At 47.0% G+C, this 27278-nt stretch overlaps 1 protein-coding gene across 1 annotated transcript in view; it reads left to right on the forward strand.

The window, feature by feature from the left end:
* Positions 1-27278, forward strand: part of ULK4 (unc-51 like kinase 4) — a 282751-nt gene that overhangs the window by 120519 nt on the left and 134954 nt on the right. The window contains exon 31 of the mRNA XM_080673858.1: positions 5388-5436. Coding sequence (XP_080529984.1) covers positions 5388-5436 — 49 coding nt within the window. The remainder of the gene's footprint in view (positions 1-5387; positions 5437-27278) is intronic.

Consider the following 27278-nt stretch of genomic DNA (forward strand, 5'->3'; position numbering starts at 1 on the left):
GTTTTGCAGAGTTGCTAATGTAACATACAGTTCCTTTATTTCCATCTAAAGTCTCCTTTCCGTGGGAAAAACACTTGCTTTTCACTTAACCGTAGTTTCTCTTACTGAAATGATCTTTTTCATGCTACTTTAGGCAGTGGGAGATTTCATACCTCGGGGGTGCATTCCGGAGTAGCCTCATTTTCTAACTTAATTCTAAGACCTCAGCTTTATAACTTGGATTATTTTTGTATCGTATATGTTTTTTGCCCACTGGGGTGTGAACTTCCTCAGGGAAGAAGTAGAATGCCTGCCCATAAGGAGGATTCTATAGATCTTTGTAAAATAACCAGATCTAACAATTCTATGTGCTAACGCTGCTAAACTCTCAACCCCACCCCCCTCCTTGTTTGTGTGAAAAATAATTTTTTATATGTGTACCTTTACTGGGGAAACTTCCGCAGGTCTCTGCAAGAGAATTAGGCAACATTGCAGGCAAGGGCAGACATTTCAAAGAGAAATGTTACCAATATTATTGCTTTCAGGGTAGATACAATATCATGCTATAGCGAAACATTATGAAACCATTTCTGTTTGAAGCTGATTCACTGAACCAATAATTTGAAATTCAGCTGATGTTAGAGATTTTTTTATTTAAAAATGACTGTTGTTGGTCTACCAGGCTGGCAAAGTATGTAAGTCATAAGAAATGAAAGAGCGTTGTTTTCCATCTAGCGCTCTGTGAGGGACAAATACAAACTCTAAATCTCCTAAGCAGCACTTCGGGGAAATGTTTTTATCAGTCCAGCATCTGTTTGGGTTTCCACATAATTGGCCAGAAGCAGCTAATTTAAAGAAACAAATATGAATTGTTTTTTAAAAAGGAGGGGGTGTCCCTGGCCGGATGCCTCAGTTGGTTGGAGTATAGTCCCATGCACCATAAGGTTGTGGGTTTGATTCCCGTCGGAGCATATACCTAGGTTGCCGGTCAGTCCCCAGTCAGGGTCGGTCTCTCTTGGTCTCTCTCTCTCTCTCCCCCTCTCTCCTCCTCTCTCCCTCCCTCCCTCCCTCCCTCCACCCGTCCACCCTTCCCTGTCTCTCCCTCTCTGCCTTCCCCTTTCTCTCCCTTCCTCCCTCAAATCAATAAACATATCCTGTGAGGACTTTAAAAAAAGGAGGTGCGGGTTAAGATGGAATTGGGGTAGAGAGCAAGGTCAGGCTTGTGGTGGGCAGAATTCCAAGATGGCCTTTAAGATTCCGACCCCTTCTCCCCGTTATTCTGTCCAACAGTCATTTAGTGCTGCTGTGAAGGGTTATTGGAGATGTAACGAAGAGGAAAAGCACACACACACCAAACAACACCAAATAACCGCACACGGTAAAGTAGTCCCAGGAAATATGTTTGAGAAGGTGTATGTCTCAGCGTACTCTTCTGGAGCCCCTGAGACTCAGTGCTGAGATAGCTCAATAAAGGAAGAAAAATGTACTGCATTGCGGTTAATACTTCACAATCCTTTTAAGATTAGGGCACATTTTAAAAAGATCCCTATTTTGTTTGTTTTGGGTTAAAAAATTTCAGGTAAGTCTCTCTACTTCCCGTCCTCCAGGCTCTTCATAAACCATAGACATTTCATTCTTTTCGAATTTAGGATTTAACAGGCTCATGTAGTAAAAGGGTCCTGCTGATGTAAACGCGTGGCGGCCAGCGCAGCAGAGCCCTACAGGAAGAGCGTTTGCATCATGATTATCCAGGCTGCTCTGATGATTGAAGACTTGCTGCCTGAACAACTCCTTGAGAGTCGGCCACATCAGCTTTCTTTAGAGGCAAGCCTGGTCCTTCCTGTCTGCAGAGGCCTGACCCCGGAGCGGCCCCCAGTGTCCAGTCGGGGGAGCTGAGTGCCCACGGCTCAGAGCGGAGCTGGAGCACTGCAGGCAGGGGCCACTCGTTGGGAGGAGTGGAAAGGTTTCCAGTGAGGAGTCTGAGTTTAAAAATGAAATGTTCAGAACGTATTGAAGGCACATGACTTGTTTCCACAGCAATCTGCAGTGTGTGGATTTCAGATGTTTTATCTGCAACTCGTGGTTAAAAAAAAAATTTTACATCACTACCCAGTGCACAGTGTGGGGCAAAAGTAGGTTTATAGTTATAAGTATACAAAACAGAGTTTATTCTTATATTATTATTTCTTAATTATTGTATTATTTTCCATACAAACAACTGTAAACCTACTTTTGCCCCACCCTATATGTATACCCAGAACTGGAACAAAAATGTCAACGCAACAATACTATGTGTGACACCCTTGGGTATGCTCTGTTTTATAATTTTTAATTAAGAAGATGCCAGTCAATACCCAGTAGGCTCATCTCTGCTCACTTCTCACCGTCTGCAAGAAAGTGCCTTCCATAGTGGCCAGTGTTTACAGCCACTCTCACTCAGTCCTTGCTTTAGCGTTCTTTTGGAGTTACATTTGGGGTTGGTCCATGAATCACAGAAAATGTCATAGAAATCTTTTTAATGAAAAGTAGCTTTATTCAGTGTGGGTTCCCTTTTTATTTACCAGATGTGGCCCTAAATGATTTGCCCCTTAGTCAAATCAAAGAGCAAAGTTGTTTTGATTGCTTGTTTTCAGAAGAATGTAAGGACTGTAGTGTTAGAATTTAGTTAAAAGAGGCTTCAGAGGTGGTTCAGGTCAGCCTGCTCATCCTGTAGAGACCCGAAGGAGCATGCGTTGTGATTTTAAAGACTGAATTGAGGTTGTTGATGTAGTCATCCTATATAATAAAGAGGTAATATGCAAATTGACCATCACTCCAACACACAAGATGGCCGCCCCCATGTGGTAAAAGATGGCTGCCACAAGAAGGCCGGCAGGGGAGAGCAGTTGTGGGCAATCAAGCCAGCAGGGGAGGGCAGTTGGGAGGGACCAGGCCTGCAGGGGAGGGTGGTTGGGGGGGACCAGGCGTGCAGGGGAGGGCAGTTGGGGGGGGGGGGGACCAGGCCTGCAGGGGAGGACAGTTAGGGGTGACCAGGCCTGTAGGAGAGGGCAGTTGGGGAGGATCAGGCCTGCAGGGGAGGGCAGTTGGGGGCAACCAGGACAGCAGGGGACGGCAGTTAGGAGCAACCAGGCTGGCAAGGGAGGGCAGTTAGGGGTGACCAGGCCAGAAGGAGAGGGCAGTTGAGGGCAACCAGGCCTCCAGGGGAGGGCAGTTAGGGGTGACCAGGCTGGCAAGGGAGGGCAGTTAGGGGTGACTGGGCCAGCACAGGAGGGCAGTTGGGGGCGATCAGGCCTGCAGGGGAGGACAGTTAGGGGTGACCAGGCTGGCAGGGGAGTGGTTAGGGGGTGATCAGGCTGACAGGCAGAAGCAGTTAGGGGCAATCAGGCAGGCAGGCGAGCGGTTGGGAGCCAGCAGTCCTGGATTGTGAGAGGGATCCCAGATTGGAGAGGGTGCAGGTTGGGCTAAGGGACACACCTCCCTCCCCCGTGCACAGATTTCATGCACCAGGCCTCTAGTATGTTAATAATAGAATATATTTTATTTAAAAATATGTTTTAATTGATTTTTAGAGAGAGAGGAAGGAAGAGGGAAAGAGAGAAAGAGAAACATCAATGAGAGAGAAACATCTGTTGGCTGCCTCTTGCACACCTCCTACTGGGGATTGAGTCTGCAATCCAGGCTGGTGCCCTGACCAGGAATCAAAGAGGTGACCTCTCGATGAACGGGACGATGTTCAACCACCTGAGCCACACTGGCTAGGGCTGTATTTTAAGATACTGTTATGAGAAGTCTGGTGTTGGGAGTGGATGCTTAGATCTGATGTTGGGGTGACTGTGCTGGAGGGACCTGTACCTTCCAGGTACCAGTGGAGAAGCAGTGGTGTCTGTCCCTGTGACTTCCTTGTCTTTGGTTGCTAGGGCAACTCTGATATGCATGAGCTTGGCTATGTCAGCCCAGGCCTAGTGAGAGTATGTATTATTAGAAAAAATGTAAAAAGACCAATGTAGGAAAAGAGACTGTGAACATCTGGGAAGCTAAGAAGGAAAACCGGGAAGGTGCTGGCCTGAAGCTGTGCTTAGTCTTGAGTCTCTGCTTTTCCCGTTCTGCCCTGCCGTGGGGCAAGGAGCTTCATACTCAGATCTGAGCCTGCCGTTGCCCAGGAAAGTGAGAGAATGTAAATGAATTGAACGCTTGTAGTTAAAACCTTTTCTCTCCCCCATATTGAACCTATAGAAATAATCACGTTCAGTTTGCTTGATACAGGGGTAGGGCTTTCTCAAGCTTCAGTCTTTGGGAACTCGCTCTGTATCGCACTTTCCCTTAACACATATTTGTAAACACTGTGATCTTTTTGGGGCTAGTCTCACAGACTTTTTATTTTTTATTTTTTAATCAATATATTATCATAGACAAGCTTGAGGGAGGCCAGGTGATAAATTCCCTTTCCATCCACCTGGCATAGTGTGTGAAATAGACAAACAGCGCATATCTACGAGGGGAACATGCTTAAGTGCTGCAGTTTATCATACAGAGCAAATTCCAATGAAATTAAGGAATCTGATTTTTAAACCGAATCAGGATCAGCAAATTATAGCTTGTGGGCCAAACATGGCATCCTGCCCGTTTTTGTAAATAAAATTTCATTGGAACACAGCCATGCCTACCCGTTTCTGTATTATTTTTGCCTGCTTTTCCATTACAGTGACAGAGTTCAGTAGTTGCTACAGAGACCGTGTGGCCTGCAAAGCCTAAAATATTTACTGTCTGACCCTTTACAGAAGAAAGTTTACTGATCCTTGGACTAAAGGACTATTTAGAAACGAAGTCACTTTTGAATCAAGGCTATTTTCTCTTAAATTGCATGGAAAAATTCTTCTAGTAGATGACATTTTTAAACGAGGTTTAATGGGGGAAGTGCCTAGATTCCATTGGGTGATGGGTGCCTACACTTTTTAAAGTTAAAGATGATTTTAAAAAATCACTGTGCATTAAGTCATTAATGCTGAGAAGATACCTGATGAGGCACATATGAAAGATTACAGCGTGGCAGGCTCATAATTTAACTGTGCAGTGATGATGGGTTACGCGATTTGGCTGGTCTTGCCCAGTTTGATAGTCTTCATAATAGCTGTGAATTTTAATAAAATTTTACATTTACAAATATTACTCTGAGATTTTGCTTGCTGCAGATCAATAAGGCTAAACTAATAGTCATTTGCAAAGAGGCTTCATATTTCTCGTGTTTAAATGGCTGTAGGTCAGTGTATTAAAAATGAATAAGGTTTAATCGGATGATTTCTCAGTCACAGAATTTAAGCAGCAACACGTGGGGCAGCGGTTCTGCATGGCAGGACGGCAGTTTACGTACGAGCTGTCTAATGTGTGATTATCTTTTTATTTCTTAACAGACTTGTGGAGGAAAGCAAACTGGTCCCACTCATTTTCGAAGTCATCCTGGTAAGGAAATACGCATCTGAAATGTAAAACTTTTTGAAGTTTTGACCATGTTGTGTAGTTGAGTGCTCACCCTAACTGCCCAGAAGACTTTTGTGTGTCCCTCATGATCTGACTTAACCTCATCGGGCCTCAGTTTCCTTGTCTAAGCTCTGTCCCACTCTGAGATTGCACAGGGACACTGCCCCCTCTTCAAAGTCCTTTGATTTTATTTCGATTGACTGAAGACCACATGTTATCTGATGTGGAAAGTACTTTCTCTGAGGTTGGTTTGTGGAGGAAGGGAAGAATAATGATCGCTGTTCTTCAGTATGAATTTCTGATGTACAATGTGAAGCCTTCTGTAGTCACAGGGTCAGATCAACAGTGTTATGCCTCTGGGCAGAATCTTCTTCAGAATGTAGAATGGCTTAGCTTCCATACACCATTTCTTCACAGAATGCAACTTAATTGGAAGCCATCTGTTCAAGAAAGCCTTTCACCTAAGGTTTCTACGTGTAGGGAATAAAATGGGATGCAGATTGACTTTTCTCACTTCTGATACATCCCTACTTATAATAAACACAGATTGGAAAATCAGGTTGAAAATCGAGTTGGTGCTTATAGCAAGGGAGCACCCTTAACCAAAGAAATGCCTCCCTGTATGGGGGAGGGGGATGTACCCCCTTTGCCAAACACTTTCCCTCCAGAGCTGCCGAAAGCACCAGGGACGAAGGAGGGGACAGACGAGCCTAACCTACCTTGGTCATGGTCGGAGCAATAACTGGGATGGTCTGCTAACCCTCCACATGGAAAACTAGCTTTCTTTAATCCTCCTGAGGCATTAATCTGCAAGTTGTTTGTATGTTGCTATGGCTCCACGGGGAAAACGGTAATTTTCTTAGCTCCAGATCCCTTTGGCTTTGAGAGGAGCTGGTTGGAGCTGCTGAGCTGTTTGAATTGGGTGGGGAGGAGTGGTTGTGGGTTAGAGCCCAGATTGAAATTGCTTCAAAAATAGTAAAAGGGTGTAACCAGTGTCCATCTGAACTAACACAAAATCATATTGAATGTCAACTGTAATTGAGAAAATTTAAAAAACAAAACAAAATAAAAGCAAATAGTAAAAGGGGATTTTAGAAGCCGTATTAGGAGAAGAAATGGAGGAAAAGGGGGCGAAGACACATGCAGATCAAGAGCTTGTGAGTGGGGATTTTAAAGCGTTTTGCTTGCTGGTTTGTTGTGGAGGTGGATTCGTTTCTGAGAGCAACGCGTGGTAAGCTGCTGCGTTTGGCCACACGCTTGGGCATAGTGGCAAGATCTTTGCTGTCCAAAATCAGCCACATCTGTGTTGCATTTGAAAAGAGGTGGTGTTAGCCCTGGCCAGGTGGTCAGAGTGTCGACCAAGGTTGTGGGCTCAATCTCTGGTCAGGGCACACACAAGAAACAATAAATGAATGCATAAATAAGTGGAACAACAAATCGAGTTTCTCTTCTCTCCCTCTCCCTTCCCTTCTCTCTCTCTCTCAAATCAATTAAAAAAAACACACACACAAAGAAAGAGAGAGAGGCGTGTTGCAGACAGAGAGACTGTAGAGCTACCATGGGCCGTAGGGGTGGGTGGGACTCACCCTTGCTGTGGTGGGAGGGCCTCTATCCTGTTAAGGTCAGGATAGCTCCTTGGGTCCCTGATAACCAATTCTTAACCTCTTGGCAATCACTTCAAGGTCTGAATATAGGAAATTGCTTCTTGCAGGTTCACAAACCCCTTCATACTCGAAGAGTCTTTGCATAATGAGCACCTAGGAAGGCTTTGCGTTTAAAGGCCACAGTAAATGTTTGGTTGAGTAATGCATGATTTGAGCCCTCGTTCTTGAGTTGTGGCATCGTAGGGGGTGGGTGACAGTGACCTCTACTCTCCAGGCCAGGATTTCAGCTGGTCCTGAGCCCTGTGACCTCGCAGGCACGTGCAGGGCGATGCGCTTCCTCCAGCCGGAGCGGCGCTTTACTCAGGCTTCTCGTAGGATAGTGTATTATAAAGAGGTGCCGCTGCTGAAAAGGTAAAGGAAAACCCAACACCGTTGGAAATCACTGCTTTTGGGGACAGGACATTGCTGTCCTTGAAGAACATTATTAAACCCCTATTCTACTTTTGTCCTTCTTGAGTCAAAGAATAATCTCAGCTTTTCCCCTCTATATCAATACATTTCCTAACCACTGAAATATCTTTATAGCAGTTATTCTGTAAACTATTACCATGTCCTTTCTAAATTTTGCCACTGAACTAGGCATAAAATAGTATTTTATTGATTCCATGGTGTGTGCAATATTTTTCAGATTTTAACATTTCTGAAAATGGGATGTACTTTCCAAATCAGTGGCTTCTTACGATTGCTCTCAGCCAGTGACCTCGTTGTCATTGTCTTAACCAGTTTATTTTGCCTTTATTTTTCTTGTTATGTGCTTAAGAAAGATATGCTTTAAGGATGTATGTCTGAATTAGTCTAACATAGCCCTTTCCATAAAAATAAAATAAAAATTTGAGGTAATAAAAAAGCCTGTCATAGTTTAATTGGCAGCATTTTTCTTACTGTTTGATAAAATAATGGTACATCTTAGAACTGTTGGATTCCTAGTTTCAAGAAGACACAGGATATTCTTTAGTTAGGTTTGGTTTCTAAGTTCAAGAGCATATGTGGGGTCTGGATATATGTCGCAGCTTTCAGCAATGATTTGATCAGAAGGAGACAATGAAAAGGTTGTGCAGGGTCCTGCATGCTTGTCTACTGCTTGTGTCTTCTAGCCACTCACTCAAAAAGCAAAACAGCATTTGAGTCATTCAGCTGGTGGTCCACTGTGACCTCTGGATTTTTTTTTTTTTCCTTTACTCTTAGCTCCTAACTGTTTTCCAGCTTCTTTTTGATGTACTTAGAGCCCAATTACAGGCTTTTATAACTTCTTTCTTCTTTTCTAGAGTTCCACACATGCTGTGCTCTTACCAGCAGTGCCTCCTTCCCTGTATGGTTTTCATTGAGAAAGCAAACCTTTCTCTTCTGATGGGCTGGGATCGCAGGCAGCGTCTGTGTCTGTCCTGCAGGCCAGGAGGAAAGCGAAGATGAAGAGAGCAGAATTCTGAACCTCATGTCCCGTTGGCACAAAATAGCCACGTACAAACTTTAAGAAAAGATTCCTGGGGTTGTGCGCTAAAACCAAGAGCTCCCAGTATGGATCACACTGGTTAAACACATAACCCATTAAAAGGAGTTTTTATTATCTTTTTAAAAAGATAAAAGTAATCTCCAATTGTAACTGCCAACTCAGGAGACACAGTGCGCCCTCCTGCCTGAGTGCCTAATATCTGGCCCCCTGGTGTGCGGGGCAGGGAGAGAGCCAGGCGTGGGCACATAATTGGTCAGAAGCAGCATGGGACTTAATGGAGGGAGGGAGAGGACACTGGGTCCCAGGGGAGGGAGGGACCCACTGCTCAGTGTCGGGGAGAGGAGTGTCACAGGAGAAGTAACCTTTGAATGGGGCCTTGAGGGAGGTGTCATGCGGAGAGGGGGCATCCAGCTTGGTGTGCCTGGGCCGGAGACCATGGGGAAGTGTAGGGAGAGAGGATAAGGGGCCATTTGGGCCCCGGTCCTGCAGGGCGTTATGCTGGGGTGGTTCTATGCAAATAGCTTATGCTCTCTAAAATCGGTGCCCTCTACTTCAAACAAACCTTCAGAGGCTCGGTGCCGCAAGAGCTATGAGCAATGAGTAGGTGGCCGCTTGGCCCCCGCGGTGGGGCCGGGAGAGAATCAGGCTTGGCGTCATGGGTTACACTGGAAACTTGAAACAGATTGAAAGCTGAACTCTGGGAGATCCCTGCAGGTCTCCTTCAATGCGGTTTTTGAGATGAGCCAAAAGGGCTGAGAGGAAGGAAGCCTAAAAGGCAGAGCTGGTCTCCGAGGTCCGATCCCAGGGCCCGGGAGCGCTAACACCACACTCAGGGCGGAGCGTTTTCCATCCTGCGCTGTGCCCCGCTCTGGGCAGGCCAAGCCCTGCCAGCCAGGTAACTGATCGCTTACACAAAGGGGCTGTCACAGCAGCCGGTGCTGCTTTCCTGGCAGGGCCACCTGGGGGAGAGCACGGAGACTTTGTGGCAAGACGGCAGCTGTGTTGGGCGGGGAGTGGACGCTCAGGTGGCACACAGTGGATTAGCTGAATGGATTCCTACGTCTTCAGGGTCCACATTACGGCCCTGTATGTGGATCTGCTTAATAAATGTGGTTCCTGAGGAAGTGAGTGCTCACAAGTGCCCGATGGTTTGGTTTTGGAGTGTACGGTTGACGGGTGAGCAGGATGGAAGGCATCCTTTTCCCCTTTGGCCACTTTCTAGGGAGTCAAAGTTGCATTTAAACGTGTCTCAATTATGCGGCTGAATAGATCGGCCTTTGCATTTTGCTGCAACTGTAATCTCTCTTCATTTTATTTCAGCTGTTTATGTCTGGCCTATTTCAGTAAATCATTTTAATGCCAAGTAATAGAGACAAACTGTATTTCATTGGGAAAAAAAATCTTTATTCATGGCAGATTTTCCAATATGTGCCAAAGTATTGCTGTCATGATGTTTTATGTGTCTGTTCCAAAACAAACAATTAAAGAGCAATTTCAGTGGCAAATGTTAACAATAAAAATGAGATTCGCAATACACTAGTTTGACAATTATATTGTTTTAACAGTTCTCGAAGATAGGTATTGAAGTGAGCGGTAGTAAATCTTCCAAGTCAACTGTGTCTTTAGAAAAGAGTCTCTTTACGGGCCCGTGGAGCCTGAGGATTTAATCGTGGAGACACCAGCGAGTGCAGACTGGCAGCCACGTTACATTGAAGGAGTGTTTGCAACCCATCTAGGCTTTTACAATCACTTTGCTCCATTCTCGTTGCAATGCATCTAAGGTGGATGGGTGCGTAGGGTGTGTTAAAATGGCAAGTTCCTTATGAGTTTATGAATCTGCATGTTTGTGTACAACAGGCCCTTAATAAGATTCTGCAATGCACAGGGGCATGCGTTTCTAAACTGGAAAACAATCTTTGGTTAAAATTTTAAAATGCTTGACTTAGGAAGATACTTTCAAAGTTGTGCAAGGAGTACTTACCGGCTGCAGGAGACAAATCTCATTCTTCCACCTTCCGGTGCACCTGTTCAGGGCTTCTGTAGATTGCAGAATGGAGCCCTGTAACCAATTATACAAAGCCTAGATGCCCGGTGCATGAATTCATGCACCAGTGGGGTCCCTCAGCCTGGCCTGCGGGATCAGCCCAAAACCGGCTCTCCGACATCCCCCGAGGGGTCCTGGATTGCCAGAGGGCGCAGGCCAGGTGAGGGACCCCACCAGTGCATGATCGGGGCCAGGGAGGGACATGGGAGGTTGGTCAGCCAGGGAGGGACCACAGGAGGGCTCCAGTCCTGATTGGCCGGACCCCAGTAGCAAGCTAACCTACCAGTTGGAGTGTCTGCCCCCTGGTGGTCAGTGCGCATCAAATCAACTGGTCGATCATTTGACTGTCTGCCCCCTGTTGGTCAGTGCACGTCATAGCAACTGGTCAACTGGTTCAACTGTCTGCTGCCTGGTGGTCAGTGCACGTCGTAGTGAGCGGTTGAGCAGCTTTAGCATATCATTAGCATATTACGCTTTGATTGGTTGAAAAGCCTACTGGACGACCTAACATTTAGCATATTAGGCTTTTATTATATAGGATGACCATATACATCCTTCCATTTAAGTGTGTGCTTTGAGGTGTTTTCTTGGGATTTGCATGGATCTATTCTTGGTAGTTTGTGTCATAGGGTGCAATCTATTGATACTGGAGAATGAAGTTGCCCAATATAACATCTGAACAAATGATTTTAATGCCATGTTATTAACATGATTAATTCCTGGTTAGCTGAATAAGTGGGCTGAAGCTATGTAAAATAAATATATCTGTAAACCTGGCCTAAAGCATAATCAGCCCAACTAGTTTGAAAGAAGATGGACTTTATTAAGAGAAAAACCACATATTATACCCACTTAAAAAAAAAGTGCTGAAACAGAGCTTAGGATACCATTGGCCAGTCACAGGGCACATAGTGGCATGTGCCCCATGTGGCTTCTCCCACGTGGAATCCTGAGTTTTATCATCACTGTTCTTGTTTCTAGTTCTGCTCTGGGTCCTGGGCTTTGCTTCGGGGTCCTGGGCTTGCCCTTCTTCTTCCTTCTCTATAAAGAGATGACCAAGTTAAAAAGCAAAGACGTAGATAAGTGACAGGGCATTAAGTAATGTCCTTCCCAAGAGTGTACGTTTTTTTTGTCTTCTTGGTTTTTGTTCTTGGTTGTAGAATTAGACTCATGAAGAAGTAAGGGTAAAATTAGGGCACAGCTAGTGAGTGGCAGGCACCTGTGTGGGCTACAGACAAGTGAAGTGAGAGGCATGGTCCAGAAAGGTGGCATGAGGGAGATGCAAGGGAACGAAACCACTGCATGAAGTTTAGAAGAAGCAAAAAGTTTCTAAGAGAAGAGGCAGTGTTTCTGTTCAAAGGGCTGTGACTCTTGGGTGCTGCGTGAGCCTGCCCTGCACCCCATGCCTGGCCTGCGCTGTTGATTCGATTCCCCCGCAGACCTGCATCTTAGCATGCTAGCCAGGAGCCACATGTAGCATAACAAGCACTTGAAACATGGCTACTCCAAGCTGAGATGCTCTCTGTGTCAAACACGTGTCGGGTTTCCAAGAACAAAAGGAGTGTAAAGTAGCTGCTTAATCCTATCTAATAAAGAGGGAATATGCTAATTGACCATCACACCATCTCAAAGATGGCAGCACCCGTAGCCAATAAGGAGGAAATATGCTAATTGACTGCCACACCCTCAAAGATGGCGGTGCCCACAGCCACAAGATGGCAGTGCCCAGTCCCCTCAGCCCCCCAGCCACCCAGAGCGGCCTGAGGCGCAGGCAAGCCTCAGATGTCGGCTGCCCAGCCGCCTTGGACCAGCCTTAGGTGCAGGCAAGCCTCAGATGGTGGCTGCCCAGCCACCCAGGGCCACCCGAGGCTCAGGTAACCAGGGCCTGCCGAGGCTTGCACTGCCGGCAGTGGCAGCAGCAGAGGTGTGATGGGGGCATCGCTTTCCCCTGATTGCCGGGTCGCCTCCTGCCCCTGAGGGTTCCCGGACTGTGAGAGGGGGCAGGCCGGGCTGAGGGACCCCCCCCCCCTCCAGTGTATGAATTTTCGTGCACCGGACCTCTAGTCTATAATAATAAGAGTGTAATATGCAAATCGACCAAATGACTGAACAGCAGAACGACTGTCCAGACGGCCTTCCGGACAAAGCTGGGGCTGTGAGGGCTGAGGTAGCCGGGGCTGTGAAAGCCTACTCTTGTATGAATTTTGTGCATAGGGTCTCTAGTTTTCTTATATTGACTGTATGTTAAAATGATCATAGTTTGGATATATGGGGCTAAATGCAGTATTATCAGAATCTATTTCATCTGTTTCTTTTTACTTCCTTACTGCAGCTTTCAGAACATTTACGATACAGGGTGTGCATTATATTGCTGTTGGCTAGTGCTGCAGTAGGTGATATCCCGTCTGTGTCCTCACTTAGGGAGGGAACCATGCTATGTGTTCGCCCCGGCACATCGCCCTCCCGGCTTTTTGCCTTTCAGTTCGTATCAGTTTGTCAGTGAGCTAGAGGGAGGCGAGCATGGTTGTTACATTCAGACCCCTCCTGCCTGGAAGGAGAAATAGTGGGAAGGGCCAGTGTGCTCCAGGGTGACATCTCCAAAAGGCAGTTTGGTGGCAGCTCCTGGATTTTGACCATGGCTGGTGAACCACTCGAGTTTATTTCGCTTCTGACTCTGGACTCTGTGGGGGCACCCAGTCATTGGCCACCCTTAGGTTCAGGCTTGTGTTAAAAACTAACATGCCTACTGTGGGTACCAGGGGTCGCTTAGTCTCACTACAAAACCCTGTGCATTTGGAGCCCTTTGATAGATGGAACAGGTAGAAGGACTCTGGGTAAATACACAGGAGGACTGGAGGGCCCAGTGTGGCAGCAGTGATTGCTCATCCTCAGTGAGTAACCTCTGAATGATACTTTTTCTCAGACTTCTTCAGTGATGTAGGCTCCCATACAGTTTATTCAGGGACAAGACAGTGGAGAACACCCACTTTTTAGAAAGTGGAAATGTCAGCAAGAAGTTACTAGTTTCGATCGCAGAAGGCAGCCAGCATCGGCAGCATTTGCCTTGGATGCTCTCTTGCATTTGTTTTCTTAGATGAGCAAGAAGCAGACTTTATGTGCTTCCCCAGAGCAGCGAAGGCTTTTCAGAAGGAGCCGGGAAATCTGACGCACTGGAGCAGCTTACAGATGTATGAGGAAAGGAGAGCTTTTTAAATAGCTCTGCTGAGTGAAATTGGGTTTTAGATTTATTAGAGGCACCAAATTGGAGGAAGACGGTGTGAGAAGCCAGTAGGGCAGGTTATTGCATAGGATTTTTAGGTTTGTTTTTTCCTGCTAACAAGAACAATACAGACTTGTAAAGAGTTCAGGCAGTACAGAAATGTCTAACTGAGAATGTGAAGGCTTCCATAATACACAGCTTACAGCTGTGCAAATATTCTCATTATTTTTCCCATCTTTCTCCTCCCCTCCACCCAAAATGGGACCACACTAACTATTCTACTTTGTACCTATCATACTTCATAGTGCCTATGGGAGGGATTGTGTGTGTATATGCATATGTAGTATTTATTCTATTTAATGGCCACATAATATTTTATTGAGTTAGCAGAATTTATTTAGCCCCCATCGATGGACATTTCAAGTCCCCACTCCCCCAATTTTCTGCTAATGTGAGCAACTCTGAATAGGATGTCTACACATTTGTGCAAGTTTCAATAGGATAAATGTTTGAAAGTTGAGTTGTTACACCAAAGTATATGCATGTTTTGTATTTTAGTACTAGAGGCCCGTTGCATGAAAATTCATGCACTGGAGGGGGTGTCCCTCAGCCCGGCCTGCCCCCTCTCACAGTCTGGGAACCCTCAGGGGTGGGAGATGACCCGGCGATCAGAGGAAGGCGGCTGCCCCCATCACACCTCTGCTGCTGCCATTGCCAGCAGCGCAAGCCTCGGCTGGCCCTGGTTACCTGAGCCTCGGGTGGCCCTGTGCAGTTAGGCAGCCACCATCTGAGGCTTGCCTGTGCCTTGGGCATCAGCTGGGCAGCTGCCACCTGAGGCTTGCCTGCGCCTTGGGCTGGCCCTGGGTGGCTGAGGGGACTGGGGGACTCCGGAGGCAGGTGCGTGGAGTGGCCGGGCCCGCCTGCCATCCCGGCGGGGCTGAGGGGACTGGGTGCCGCCATCTTTGAGGGCATGGCCGTCAATTAGCATATCCCCTCCTTATTGGCTGTGGGTGCCACCATCTTTGTGACGGTGTGAGGGTCAATTAGCATATTCCCTCTTTATTAGATAGGCTTACTCTCCCAAGTACTAATGTGGGATTTCCCACACAGCCGGATATCAAGCAGCAGCAGCTTTGCCACACTCGCTGGTCTTTTCGATTGTTAGGGGCTTGTGTTTTGAGCTGTTTGCTTTTTAATATCAGAGGCACGTTTATCAACTTTTTGGCTGATGGTTTCTTTGTTTTCCACTGTGCTTAGGAAAGGACTTCCCCCCAACAAGGTTATTAAATACTAATCTTTTATTCTGTACCCTTAGGATTTCATGATTAAATCCTAAATCTTTACTCCAAAATAACTTTGTCGCCAGGAGTGAGTACAGAGCCAGCTGTTCTCTTCCCCACACGCCCTCCCCCCATCACTGAGTCGTTCAACAGTGCGCGGTCATTACGGGGACCTGAAATACCGTATTTATCATGCCTTCACTGCACCTCCGTATGTTGTCTATTATCTGTATCGATGCACAGTAAGGTGCAGATATTTATTATGTATAACTTGATGAGGTTTTACATATATACACTCAATCAAGATAATGAACAGATCCATCGCTACCCCACCTGGCCCCACCTCGGAATGTCCTTGTGCCTGTCTATCATGTATCCCTCTCCCCCCCCATGCCAGTCCCAGGCAGCTATGCGCTTACTTTCAGCCCCTGTAGATTAGTTTGCATTTTCTAGAATTTTATATACGCGGGGAGTAAGGTGTGGATCCTTTCTTTCTCCGTGGGCCCCTGGCTTCTTTGATGGAGCATGCTTGTTTTCTTCCAGGGATAAGGCGTCATGTCTGATGCTGATATCGCCCCAATGGCTGTCTGATTTGTGTTGGTGAGGCTCACGTTTCCATCTCTTACCTTTTAACTCTTGCCACCTTTACATTTCCAGTTGTTTTCTCAAAGATAGATGCATTTGGAGCTTGCCTTTTCCAGCCTGACAAATTTAGTCTTCTATTTGAGGTGTTTAGAACATTTTCATTAAATGTAATTATTAATGTAATTAAATCTACCATCTTACTACTAGTTTTCTTTTGGGCCTTCTAGTCTTCTTTCTCTCTTATTTCTGTCTTTTCCAGTTGTCTTTTGGCTCAGTTGAGTATTTTTTTTGGTGATTGGTGGAGGGTCTACATTATGCCTCTTTAATGGACCCCAGTCTACCTGCTGTCATGGAGGTAATTACCTTGATGTAATGGTCCCTCTAAATCGGTGGTTCTCAACCTTCCTAATGCCGCGGCCCTTTAATACAGTTCCTCATGTTGTGGTGACCCCCACCCATAAAATTATTTTCGTTGCTACTTCATAACTGTAATTTTGCTACTGTTATGAATCGTAATGTAAATATCTATGTTTTCTGATGGTCTTAGGTGACCCTGCTAGCGGTTCTCAACCTGTGGGTCGCGACTGTATTAAAGGGTCGCAGCATTAGAAAGGTTGAGAACCACTGCTCTAAATAGTCCTCTAGCCAAAGTGGCCAAGAGCTAACCTCTATGCTGTACACCTAAAACTAATATCGACCATCAACTGTAATTAGAAAAGAAAACGAAAAGCTTGCTTTTTTAAAAAAATTACTTTTTGGTTTTATTTGGGGGAATTTATTGATGTTTTCTTTGTTGTATATACTGTGGTGAATTTTCATGAATTCTCTGTGTACAATTAAAAATTATTCTCTTAGTCTCTCTTGAGTTCAGAGTTTGACTTGTATCTATAAGGTATATCTTATGGAGCATGTTTTATATATGTCTTTAGTAATTTTTCCTTTAATCTATCTTAGATTGAGGGAGGGGACTATAGTACCCTGTTATTAGGGTGTTTCTGTGTATATCTCTCACTTCTCCTGGTTTATGAGAATTGTTGCTGTGTTATTGGGTGCCAAAATATTATTACAGAGTTATTTATTATTTCTAGTTTAAAATTTTGTAAGTTTATCCTTTGTAATATTTTGTTTTTCTTTCTCTTTAGATCTTAATACAAGTTTATAATGGGAAATGGGTGTGGATTATGTCTGGTTGTTGTAGAATGTTCCCCCACCTCCTCCCATAGGCATCATTCTTTCTGAATGTGAGCTTTTCCTCACCAGCCCTTTACTTCTTCATAGCCTCCGCCAGGATCTGGCCCAGAGACTCATTTAATTAGTGAGTTGTGATTGCAGTTAAGCTTCAGAGCCTTTTCTTCGTGATGCTTTTTAGAAGTAAACATGCTTCGGAAGGAGTATTTAAAACCCCACCTGTGCATTCTGACAGGTGCTTCCTTCTCTGTGGAGACCAAGTGAGCAGCCTTTCAGTCTTCCTCTGCTGTGCCCCCTGCTTGAGTGCTCCCCGCTCCGTTTGCACACCCCCTGTTTGTGCGCCCCCTGCCGGATTGATTAGAATTCCCCACCGTGCTTGCTCAGGGCTCACACCTGCATGGCTGCGCGGCCAGCAGCTCTGGTCTGTGGTAACAAGTCAGTGCGAACATGAGCAAAGTCCATCTAAGAGGGGAGGAGGAGGGCAAGCAGGAGGGCTGAGGCCTGAGGAGGTGAAGTGACCAGTAGTGTGGGACCCACCAGCACATGAAGTGGGGATGGTTGTGGCGCCCTTTTTCATGCTTCTGGTTAAAATTGTTTCCTAAGTTGATGAACTTTCTGTGGCTGGTCAGAGGTGAGAGGAGAGTGAGAGAAGCTGCTGTGGAGGAGTTGCCTGGTGCAGGGTGGTCCTGCTAGTCCCAGCCGGGGACTCGGTTCCAGCATCATCCGGTTCACCGAAAGGTCATGGGTTTGATTCCTGGTCAGGGCACGTACCTAGGTTGTGGGTTCCATCCCCAGTTGGGGCTCCATCCCTAGTCGGGGCACATGTGGGAAGCAACTGATTGATGTTTCTCTCTCTCTCCCCCTCTCCTTTCCTCTCTCAGTTTTTCTAGCAGGAGATGCACTGATGTCCAGCGAGACTCTGCTCACACCTAACGCTTTCCTCACATATATAAATAGAAAACAAAGCATTCATCTCTCTCAGTGGCTGCTCCCTGAGTGCAGAATGGGTAAAACTTTAGATGATCCATCTCTTCTTATTAATCCCATAGGGCTTCATAGTGGGAAATAAATGAGACTTATTTATGCTTGCAGATCAAATTGCCATAAAAGGTTGTTTCAACAGACAGAGGCAAAATCATAATAAAATAATTTAGTGAAAATGGGAGCTAAGAGTATGCTTAATGGAACATGATTACACTTAATTTTCTTACTGTTTCCATCATTAAAGCTCCATTATCTTTTCTGAGACCTCATTTAGGCTTCCGGCCACGCTGCCACTCGAAGGCGGTGGTGGTAGCACATAGAAGCCTGCGAGTCCCGTTAAAATACAAAAATAGCTAATAATGCGCTGTTCTTTCATTTTTGCTATTTGAGATCCTTGTCTCACATTCAGAGTCCCACGTATTCTCTCTCTAACCCCATCTCTTGAAAGCCATCAGTATCATTACCTGAGAGCTTTCATACAAAAGAAGTTTGATTCTAGAATTGAAAACAAAACTGAGGCTTCCTGGTGAATGTCTCTGAGGTGCACAGATACTGTGGGTTTAAAAAAATCTCTCTGGTTGTTCCTTTGTCTTCAAGCATGTCAACAGCTAAGTCATATTTGTACATAAAAACAGAATCAGCCTGGCCAGTGTGGCTCAGTGGCACATGCCTGGGTTGAGGGCTTGATCCCCAGTAGGGGGCGTGCAGGAGGCAGCTGATGGATGATTTTCTCTCATTGATGTTTGTATCTCTCCCTGTCCCTTCCTCTCTGAAATTAATAAAAACATATTAAAAAACAAAACATGGGAGAACATATTTGCCAATGATATCAACGATAAGGGTTTAATCTCCAACATTTACAGGGAACTCATGCAGCTTAACAAAAAGAAGATAACCCAATAAAAAAATGGGCAACTGATCTAAATAGATACTTTTCAAAAGAAGACAGAAGGAAGGCCAAGAGACATATGAAAACATGCTCAAAGTCACTAATCATCAGAGAGATGCAAATCAAAACGACAATGCGGTACCATCTCACACCTGTCAGAATGGCTATTATCAACAAGTCAACAAATGACAAGTGCTGGTGAGGATGGGGAGAAAAAGCAACCCTTGTGCACTGCTGGTGGGAATGCAGACTGGTGCAGCCACTGTGGAGAACAGTATGGAGTTTCCTCAAAAAACTAAAAATGGAACTGCCATTTGACCCAGGCATCCCAATTCTAGGAATATATCCCAAGAAACCATAAACATGAATCAGAAGGGATATATGCACCCCTATGTTCATAGCAGCACAATTCACCATAGCTAAGATTTGGAAACAGCCAAAGTGCCCATCAGCAGATGAGTGGATTAAAAAACTGTAGTACATCTACACAATGGAATACTACGCTGCGGTAAAAAAGGAGTTCTTACCATTTGCAACAGCATGGATGGAACTGGAGAGCATTATGCTAAGTGAAATAAGCCAGGCAGAGAAAGATAAATATCACATGATCTCACTCATTTGTGGAATATAATGAACAACATAAACTGATGAACAAAAATAGATCCAGAGACAGACAAACATCAATCAGAACGTCAAACCTCAGGGAAGGTAGGGGAGGGTGGGGGTAAGGGGGAGAGATCAACCAAAGGACTTATATGCATGCATATAAGCCTAATCAATGGACACAGACAACAGGGGGTGGGGGCATGAATGGGAGGTGGGGGGTAATAGGGGAATAAGGACACATATGTAATACCTTAATCAATAAAGAAATAAAAAAATAAAAACATGGATAAAATGCCCCACTATGTTTATAATCCACTAAATACAAAATTAAAAAATAATAAAAACAAAAAAACAAAACAGAATCAGCATTAGTCTTTTTACACATCATAGAACTTTATAGGTAGAGAAAGGTAAGAATCTATATCTTAAAACCCCCAATGGGTACTGTGGGCTGTTTGATGTAACTGGGAGGACGGTGCTGGTCTTTCCAGAGAAGGCGAGTTCAGTTAGTTTAGTTCTGTCTGAAGTCAGTGCCAGAGGCCCACACATTCACCTGTGTGCAGAAGCAGAGATCAAGGTGTCGCGGTCAGGTGATGAAGGCTGGTCAGAGGTGAGCGAGGAGCTGCAAGGAGCTGCGAGGAGCTGCAGGGAGTGAGGCCCGTGGCCCTGACCGTGAGGGCGGCAGGGATGGTACACCTATTATCCGGATTTGTAATGACCGCATATTTCTAGTTTGCATTTAACTCCACTGAATCTAAAATAAATTAATATCCGAGGCATTTACTGCTAACCAAGACTTAGTGTGGGTTAGAAAAGTGTTAAGCAGGTGTTCAGAGTAACCGGCCTCAGCGTGCTGGCCGCGGTAACGCTCAGTTTCTCTCAACTTCAGGGTCCTGGGTCCCAGGGCCTGTGCTGTTGCTCGGGTTCCAGGCCTCTCCATGCCTGCTGCTGCTCCCTGCCAGCCCCACTCCCAGCTCCTGCCTGGCGTCTCTCCTGACCTTCCCAGCTCCACGAGGTCTCACTCCCTGAGTCTTAAGAGCACTACCGGCCTTGATGCGCACTCTGCACTGCCCCTCAGCTCTTCCTACGTCCGCCCCGCCCATCCCCTGGGCGGAAGCTCCCCGAGGGCAGGTATCTTGGCACAGGTTTGGGCGCTTCATCAGACCTAAGTGGGCCTGGCAAAGCTGGTCTTCGATGCAGAGTGTTGCAGGAATGACATTCACTTGTTGCAGAGAGATTATTCATCGTTGACCTTCTTGAAAATAGTGGACTGTTTTCCCTTGTACACAGAAGGTTATCAGCTGGGCAGACTCCTAAAATGAGTAATAACCAATTGTTCACAGATTCCTGTGTAAAGGTTTTCATTAGGTCTGTGTGTGCGTGTATGTTTTAACATTTATACAATTTCCCATTAAAACCTCTTGTGAGTTTTTATTTTTAATGTGGGAACTTCGCTACAGTCCATTCACTTCATCCAAGTCAGTTCTGTTTTCTCTTGTAAAACCCTGTGATGGAGAGGACGGTAATTTATAGACTTGCCTTCCCTCTGTCGCTCCCATATTTATGTGATGTAGTTGGACTTCCTGGTGACAATGGGATTCTGGCATGTGGGGTTCTTTTATTTATTTTTTTAAAATATATTTTATTGATATTTTACAGAGAGAGGAAGGGAGAGGGATAGAGAGCTAGAAACATCGATGAGAGAGAAACATCGATCAGCTGCCTCCTGCACACCTCCCACTGGGGATGTGCCCGCAACCAAGGTACATGCCCTTGACCGGAATCGAACCTGGGACCCTCCAGTCCGCAGGCCGACGCTCTATCCACTGAGCCAAACCGGTTTCGGCATGTGGGGTTCTTTTAGGGGCTGAGAAAAAGCAGGATTTCGAGGATGTTTTTCTCTATATCACAACTTCATATTGTTTTTTGGTTGATTAGAGAACATTCTGGGAAGGGTGGACGCGGGGCGCCAATCGGATGCTAAAATTCATATTGGAATGACCTTTGCCCCGATCCACAAATAAGTATTTAAGATTGTGCAGAACTGTGGTGTTTCAGTGTAGTCATAACGTTTAGAACTTGCTTGACGTTATTTCACCTCTCCTTCAAAGGAAAGCACTCGGCCCCTCTCGGTCATGCGGCAGAAAGGTTTCCTGTCGTCATCCTGGCTTTAGACATGTGCTTCAAGCTGCCTGAGTTTTCCTCTCCTTCCCTGCCCTTCACTGTGCTTTCCTCTGTGCACTTTATTTTTTATCTTATTTTAATAAATCTTTATTGTTCACATTATTACATTTGTTTCTCCTTTTTCCCCCCACAGCTCCCCTCCACCCGGTTCCCACCCCACCCTCTGCCCTTACCCCCCAGCCCCTACTGTCCTCTTCCATAGGTGTACGATTTTTGTCCAGTCTCTTCCCGTACTCCCCACACCCCTTTCCCCCTGAGAATTATCAGTCCACTCCCTTTCTATGCCCCTGATTCTATTATATTCACCAGTTTATTCTGTTCCTCAGATTTTTAATTCACTTGATTTTTAGGTTCACTTGTTGATAGATATGTATTTGTTGTTCATAATTTTTATCTTTACTTTTTCCTTCTTCTTCCTCTTCTTAAAGAATACCTTTCAGCATTTCATGTAATACTGGTTTGGTGGTGATGAACTCCTTTAGCTTTTTCTTATCTGTGAAGCTCTTTATCTGACCTTCAATTCTGAATGATAGCTTTGCTGGGTAGAGTAATCTTGGTTGTAGGTTCTTGCTATTCATCACTTTGAATATTTCTTGCCACTCCCGTCTGGCCTGCATAGTTTCTGTTGAGAAATCAGCTGACAGTCATATGGGTGCTCCCTTGTAGGTAATTAACTGTTTTTCTCTTGCTGCTTTTAATATTCTCTCTTTGTCTTTTGCTCTTGGCATTTTAATTATGATGTGTCTTGGTGTGGTCCTCTTTGGATTCCTTTTGTTTGGGGTTCTGTGTGCTTCTTGGACTTGTAAGTCTATTTCTTTCACCAGGTGGGGGAAGTTTTCGGTCATTATTTCTTCAAATAGGTTTTCAGTATCTTGCTCTCTCTCTTCTTCTGGCACCCCCATAATTCTGATGTTGGTACGCTTGAAGCTGTCCCAGAGGCTTCTTACACTACCTTCAACTTTTTGGATTCTTTTTTCTTTTCTGGTTGAGTGTTTTTTGCTTCTTTGTATTTCAATTCTTTGACTTGATTCTTGCATTTCTCTAGTCTGCTGTTGGGTCTCTGTATAATATTTTTTATTTCAGTCAGTGTATGTTTAATTTCTAGTTGGTCCTTTTTCATATCCTCTAAGGTCTCATTAAATTTATCGGCCTTTTCTAGGAAATTCTTGAAAAACCTTATAACCGTGGTTTTGAACTCTATATCCAGTTCTTTGTTTTCCTCCATTTCTTTCGTTTGTGATCTGTTTCTTTGTCTCTGCATTTTCGTTGCTTCCCTGATTGGTTCGGTGGCTTTGTGTGCTAGGTGTCCTATAGGGCCCAGTGGCTCAGCCCTCCCAGTTACCTGAGGTGGACACTCTTGGTGCACCCCATTGTGGACTGTATGTACAGCCTTGTTGTAGTTAAGTCTTGATTGTTGTTGGTGTCACTGGGAGGAATTGACCTCCAGGCCAATTGGCTGTGAGGACCCGCTGTGTCTATAATGGAAGAACTGCTGTGCTGGAGACATGCTTATGGGGCAGGACTTGTTTCAGTGGGGCTTTGGTGCTCACTGAGTCTGCCTCTTGAATGTGTCACTTATGGATGTGAGTAGTTGAAATCTGGTGTCGTCTCACACTGACCACTAGATATACTGGCTTCTGGATCTCCAATGGGGTGCAGGTCAGCTACTGTCTGAGGCCACCCAGCAGGAGCTACAGCGAGAACTACAGTTTTCTCTTCTTTGATTGAGGTTTGGAGGTTTTCGGGCTGTCTGACCAGAGTTGCAGTTTGTTAGGTTAAGCTGCGATAGGGCAGGCCATTTATATGCAAAAGCCGCTGTGTGGAGCTTGGGTGGGTTTGTAGATTGTGGGGCGCGGGGTCTCAGGGAGTCACTAGGCTAGGGCGTGACAAACAGCGATGGCTGCCAGTCAGCTGTCTCTGCATTTCCGCGTTTCCAAGTCCCCGCATCCTGCGCCCCAGCACAGTAAACAATGATTGCTGGGTGCACCTCTGCAAGAAAGTCACCCTCACTTTCTGACCCGATTGCAGACAGTCCAGCTTCTCCCCGTAGGAGTTTGGGTCCCCAGTGTCTCCCCAGAAACTGGAGTTCGGCGTAATCGGGAGCTTGTCTCCCTTCGGGTTGAAAAAAGCAATGCACCCAGTCGCCCTCCGCCAGCCTGATTCACGCGCCACCGTACCTCAGCTTTTCAGCACTTGTGCATGTCTCAATGCTCTTTTCTCTTTCCTTCTAGTTGTAGAACTTCCACTTAGCCAGCTTTTTCGTGGTTCTGGGTGATAGACGTTTTGTCTTTTAGTTGTAGTTTTGAAATTGTTGTGCGAGGCAGTTTAGGTGTTTACCTATGCCGCCATCTTGGTTTCTCCCCCTCTGTGCACTTTAAAGCCCTGGTTGGAATGACTTCTCGCCACTTCCCACTAAGATCGCCCTCCTGCAGGATTTACTAGTACCTCTTTGAGGCAGGAACCACGAGACCATAAACTCCCTCTGTGAAGAGGTCCTAATGCCGGCAGTGAGAGAGCTGCAATTGAACATGTCTTGTGATAATTGCACATATTGATCTTCCCGTTCCATTTCACCACGTGCAGTATTTCCTTTCTTTGGAATGGGGTGTTTATATTTGTGAGCAATTATCTTTAATGGAGAGTCCCATTGAAACGGTGTGAACCTCTTTCAGAACTTCTGGAGTGCATATTTTCCATGTGAGTGCTTCATGGGTCCTTGACAAATATTTAGCATGTGAGAGGTTTTCTGTCCTTAAAGTAAAAGGATCTGAATTTACCATCTCTTGCAAACATTATTCAGAAACAAATGTGTGCCCATGGAAAACGTTTGGAGGAAAATCCATTTGTGTGGTTCTGTTTCACCCCATAACTAGTTTGTACAAATTTCAATGCTCAGTAAATATTTATCGGTGGCTCAATTGAAGGCAATTGCTAGTTTCTGACAAACTAACTTCTTGGAGGAGAACCCAGCCAGCTGTATCTCCCTTCCCCTGCTGTGTTCACCCTGATTGTGAGCAAGGTTGTCCTTCTATTCATTTCCCAGAGGCCACTGTGGACCAGGCACTTGGGGACACTGCTCAAAGCCCCAATTCTGCCCTCAAAGGGCTTGACATCCAGTGAGGAATGGGTGAACCAATAGTCACAGTGCACGTGGCAGGTGCTGTGATGGAGGCGGGCATAGGGAGGTGATGGAGGCGGGCACAGGGAAGTGATGGAGGCGGGCACAGGGCGGTGATGAAGGCGGGCATAGGGAGGTGATGGAGGCGGGCACAGGGAGGTGATGAAGGCGGGCACAGGGAGGTGATGGAGGCGGGCACAGGGAGGTGATGGAGGCGGGAACAGGGAGGTGATGGAGGCGGGCACAGGGAGGTGATGGAGGTGGGCACAGGGAGGTGATGGAGGTGGGCACAGGGAGGTGATGAAGGCGGGCACAGGGAGGTGATGGAGGCGGGCACAGGGAGGTGATGGAGGCGGGCACAGGGCGGTGATGAAGGCGGGCACAGGGAGGTGATGGAGGCGGGCACAGGGAGGTGATGGAGGCGGGCACAGGGAGGTGATGGAGGGGGGCACAGGGAGGTGATGGAGGCGGGCACAGGGAGGTGATGGAGGGGGGCACAGGTAGGTGATGGAGGCAGTCCACCATGAAAAGGGCAGCCTCCTATGGCCTCCAGCTTCTGGCCTGGAGTTCTGAGAGCGAATGTTAGTTTGCCAGGGTTTATTTTTGTGAGATGATGATGATGATGCCGATGATGGCTTTACTTCTGGAGAGGGGCAGGGATGCAAGGAGCAGGCAGGAGTGTGTCTGGCGCACGCCTGTATTTTCTCGTGTCCCCCTACTTCGGGCCTCTGCTTAGCTCGGGTAGCGTGTGTAGGGCAGACTGGCCCATTTTTCTAGCCTCCAGGCAGATGCAGCGCAGGGCACAGTCCATCCCCAGGGACACTGGTGCTGGCAGCTTCTCTCGGCTCCGCTGCCAGGGTTCTCCCCCGGGCAGCGCAGTGTTGGCTCCGGCCCGCGGCACCTGCCCTGAGGCACAGGCCCTGTCGGGAGCCAGGAAGAAGGAAGCTTCCTGCCGGCAGCCGAAATAATGAGGGAGGACAGGGCTGGGTGAGCCACGCGGCACACGCACCTGCGGAAGGGCATCCACGCACTACCGCCCTCAAGCTGGCTCAGCACCCTGATGGGCACATGGCGCCAGTTGGCCCAGGCCCTCCCTCTGTGCCACCTGGAACAGGTCACTAATAACTTGTATTCGCTGCTGCCAAAAGGCCTCTGCCATGTCTGTCAGTCAAACTGAAAAATAATTAGAGTTTTATTCTCTCCCGTGTTTAAGCAGAAAGATGGAGGCCTTCACATGGCGGTGGCCCAAGTGAGGGGAGGGACTGATTCTACTCCTCTGGGCTCTCGGGGGGCGGGGGGGGGGGCGCGCCTGTGCTTTTGGCTGCAGGTGGGAGACCAGCGGGCCTCACGGTTCTCCCTTTGCCTCCGAGCCCGCTGCGCCCGCAGAGCGCTGTGGCTGCCTCCCCGCTGGCAGAGCCAGTATCGGTGGCAGTTACCCCAGCCCCAGCTTCATCGCACCCCAAACATTCCCACTTTGGATGCCCAGCTATCAGCCTTCCCAGGGAAATCCTGTGTATGTATTTGTGGGGTAAATGAGCAGATTCCTATTGAATTAATGTCTCTTTCAGTTTAATTCAGCTCATTTCCTTCCTTGTCCCTCATCCTCAGGGCTCAGTATTTGGCTCAGTAAGTCGTGAGAAATATTTCCAAAATCACGGTGTGATGTTTCTCTGGGACTGAAAGCCTTGCAGGTGTCCTTGCTTCTGCCGCCTCCTGGCCCTGTGGCCTGCCCTCCCCAGGCCTTTGAATCCACTGGGTCTGGGCACACACGGGGCTGTGGGGAGCGTGGCCTGCCTTGGGCCGACTGTAGACGCGAATGTGCTCCCCAGCCCTGTAGGCCCAGATTGGAGCCACGGGAATGGAGGTGAGTCTGCCACTTTGGAGCGAGGAGCCCGCCTCGCCATCGAGGGGGTGACGCTGGACGTGGAGTCCCCCTTTAGGAGGTGGTGGTGGCTTTAGCCTGGTCTTAGAGGACAGATTCCCAAGGGGCGCAGGAGGGCCCGGGGAATTGGTGGGTGTTGGATGTGGAGATGAGAGCGCGGCAGTGCCCGGGTCACTCCAAGAGTGAGGGCTGGTGGCTGGGCAGAGCGTAGGGCTGTCACTGAAACAGGAAACAGAAAGGAGGGGAACAGACGCCTCGGGGTGGAGCCCAGTGAGCTGGAGCTGCCTGTGGGGCCGTCTCGTGAAGAGTCAGTAACACGGAAAGTGACCCTTCCCCTGCAGTATGTTCGCGTCATCTGAGTCTCCGCAGACTTTCCGTGGCCTCAGATCCCTCAGCACCCAGCCCCACACGAGACGTGGGAAAGGAGAGAGAGGGCGCCCGCAGTGCCCGGGAGCGCACCGTGTGCGCGGTGGGCGCCCATCCCGCAGAGCAGCACACCGTCTTTCCCCGAAATGCACTCAACACGGGGAACAGGGTGTGCTGCGTGTTTATTTCTGAGAGTGTAGATTCCGTGCGCCCAGTACTGTGCAAGCTGCTGCGTGTCATTCCCTCCGCGGTTTCTAACCTCCTGACAATGGGTGCTCGTCTTTTGAATTCTGGCCCAGGTACTTCCTGCCTCGACCGTTCAGACCTCTGCCGACCTGTCCTGGATCGCTGAGTCTTTAGTGTG

Source organism: Plecotus auritus, assembly GCF_963455305.1.
Source record: "Plecotus auritus genome assembly, chromosome: 6".
In the NCBI taxonomy this organism is placed as follows: Eukaryota; Metazoa; Chordata; class Mammalia; order Chiroptera; family Vespertilionidae; genus Plecotus; species Plecotus auritus.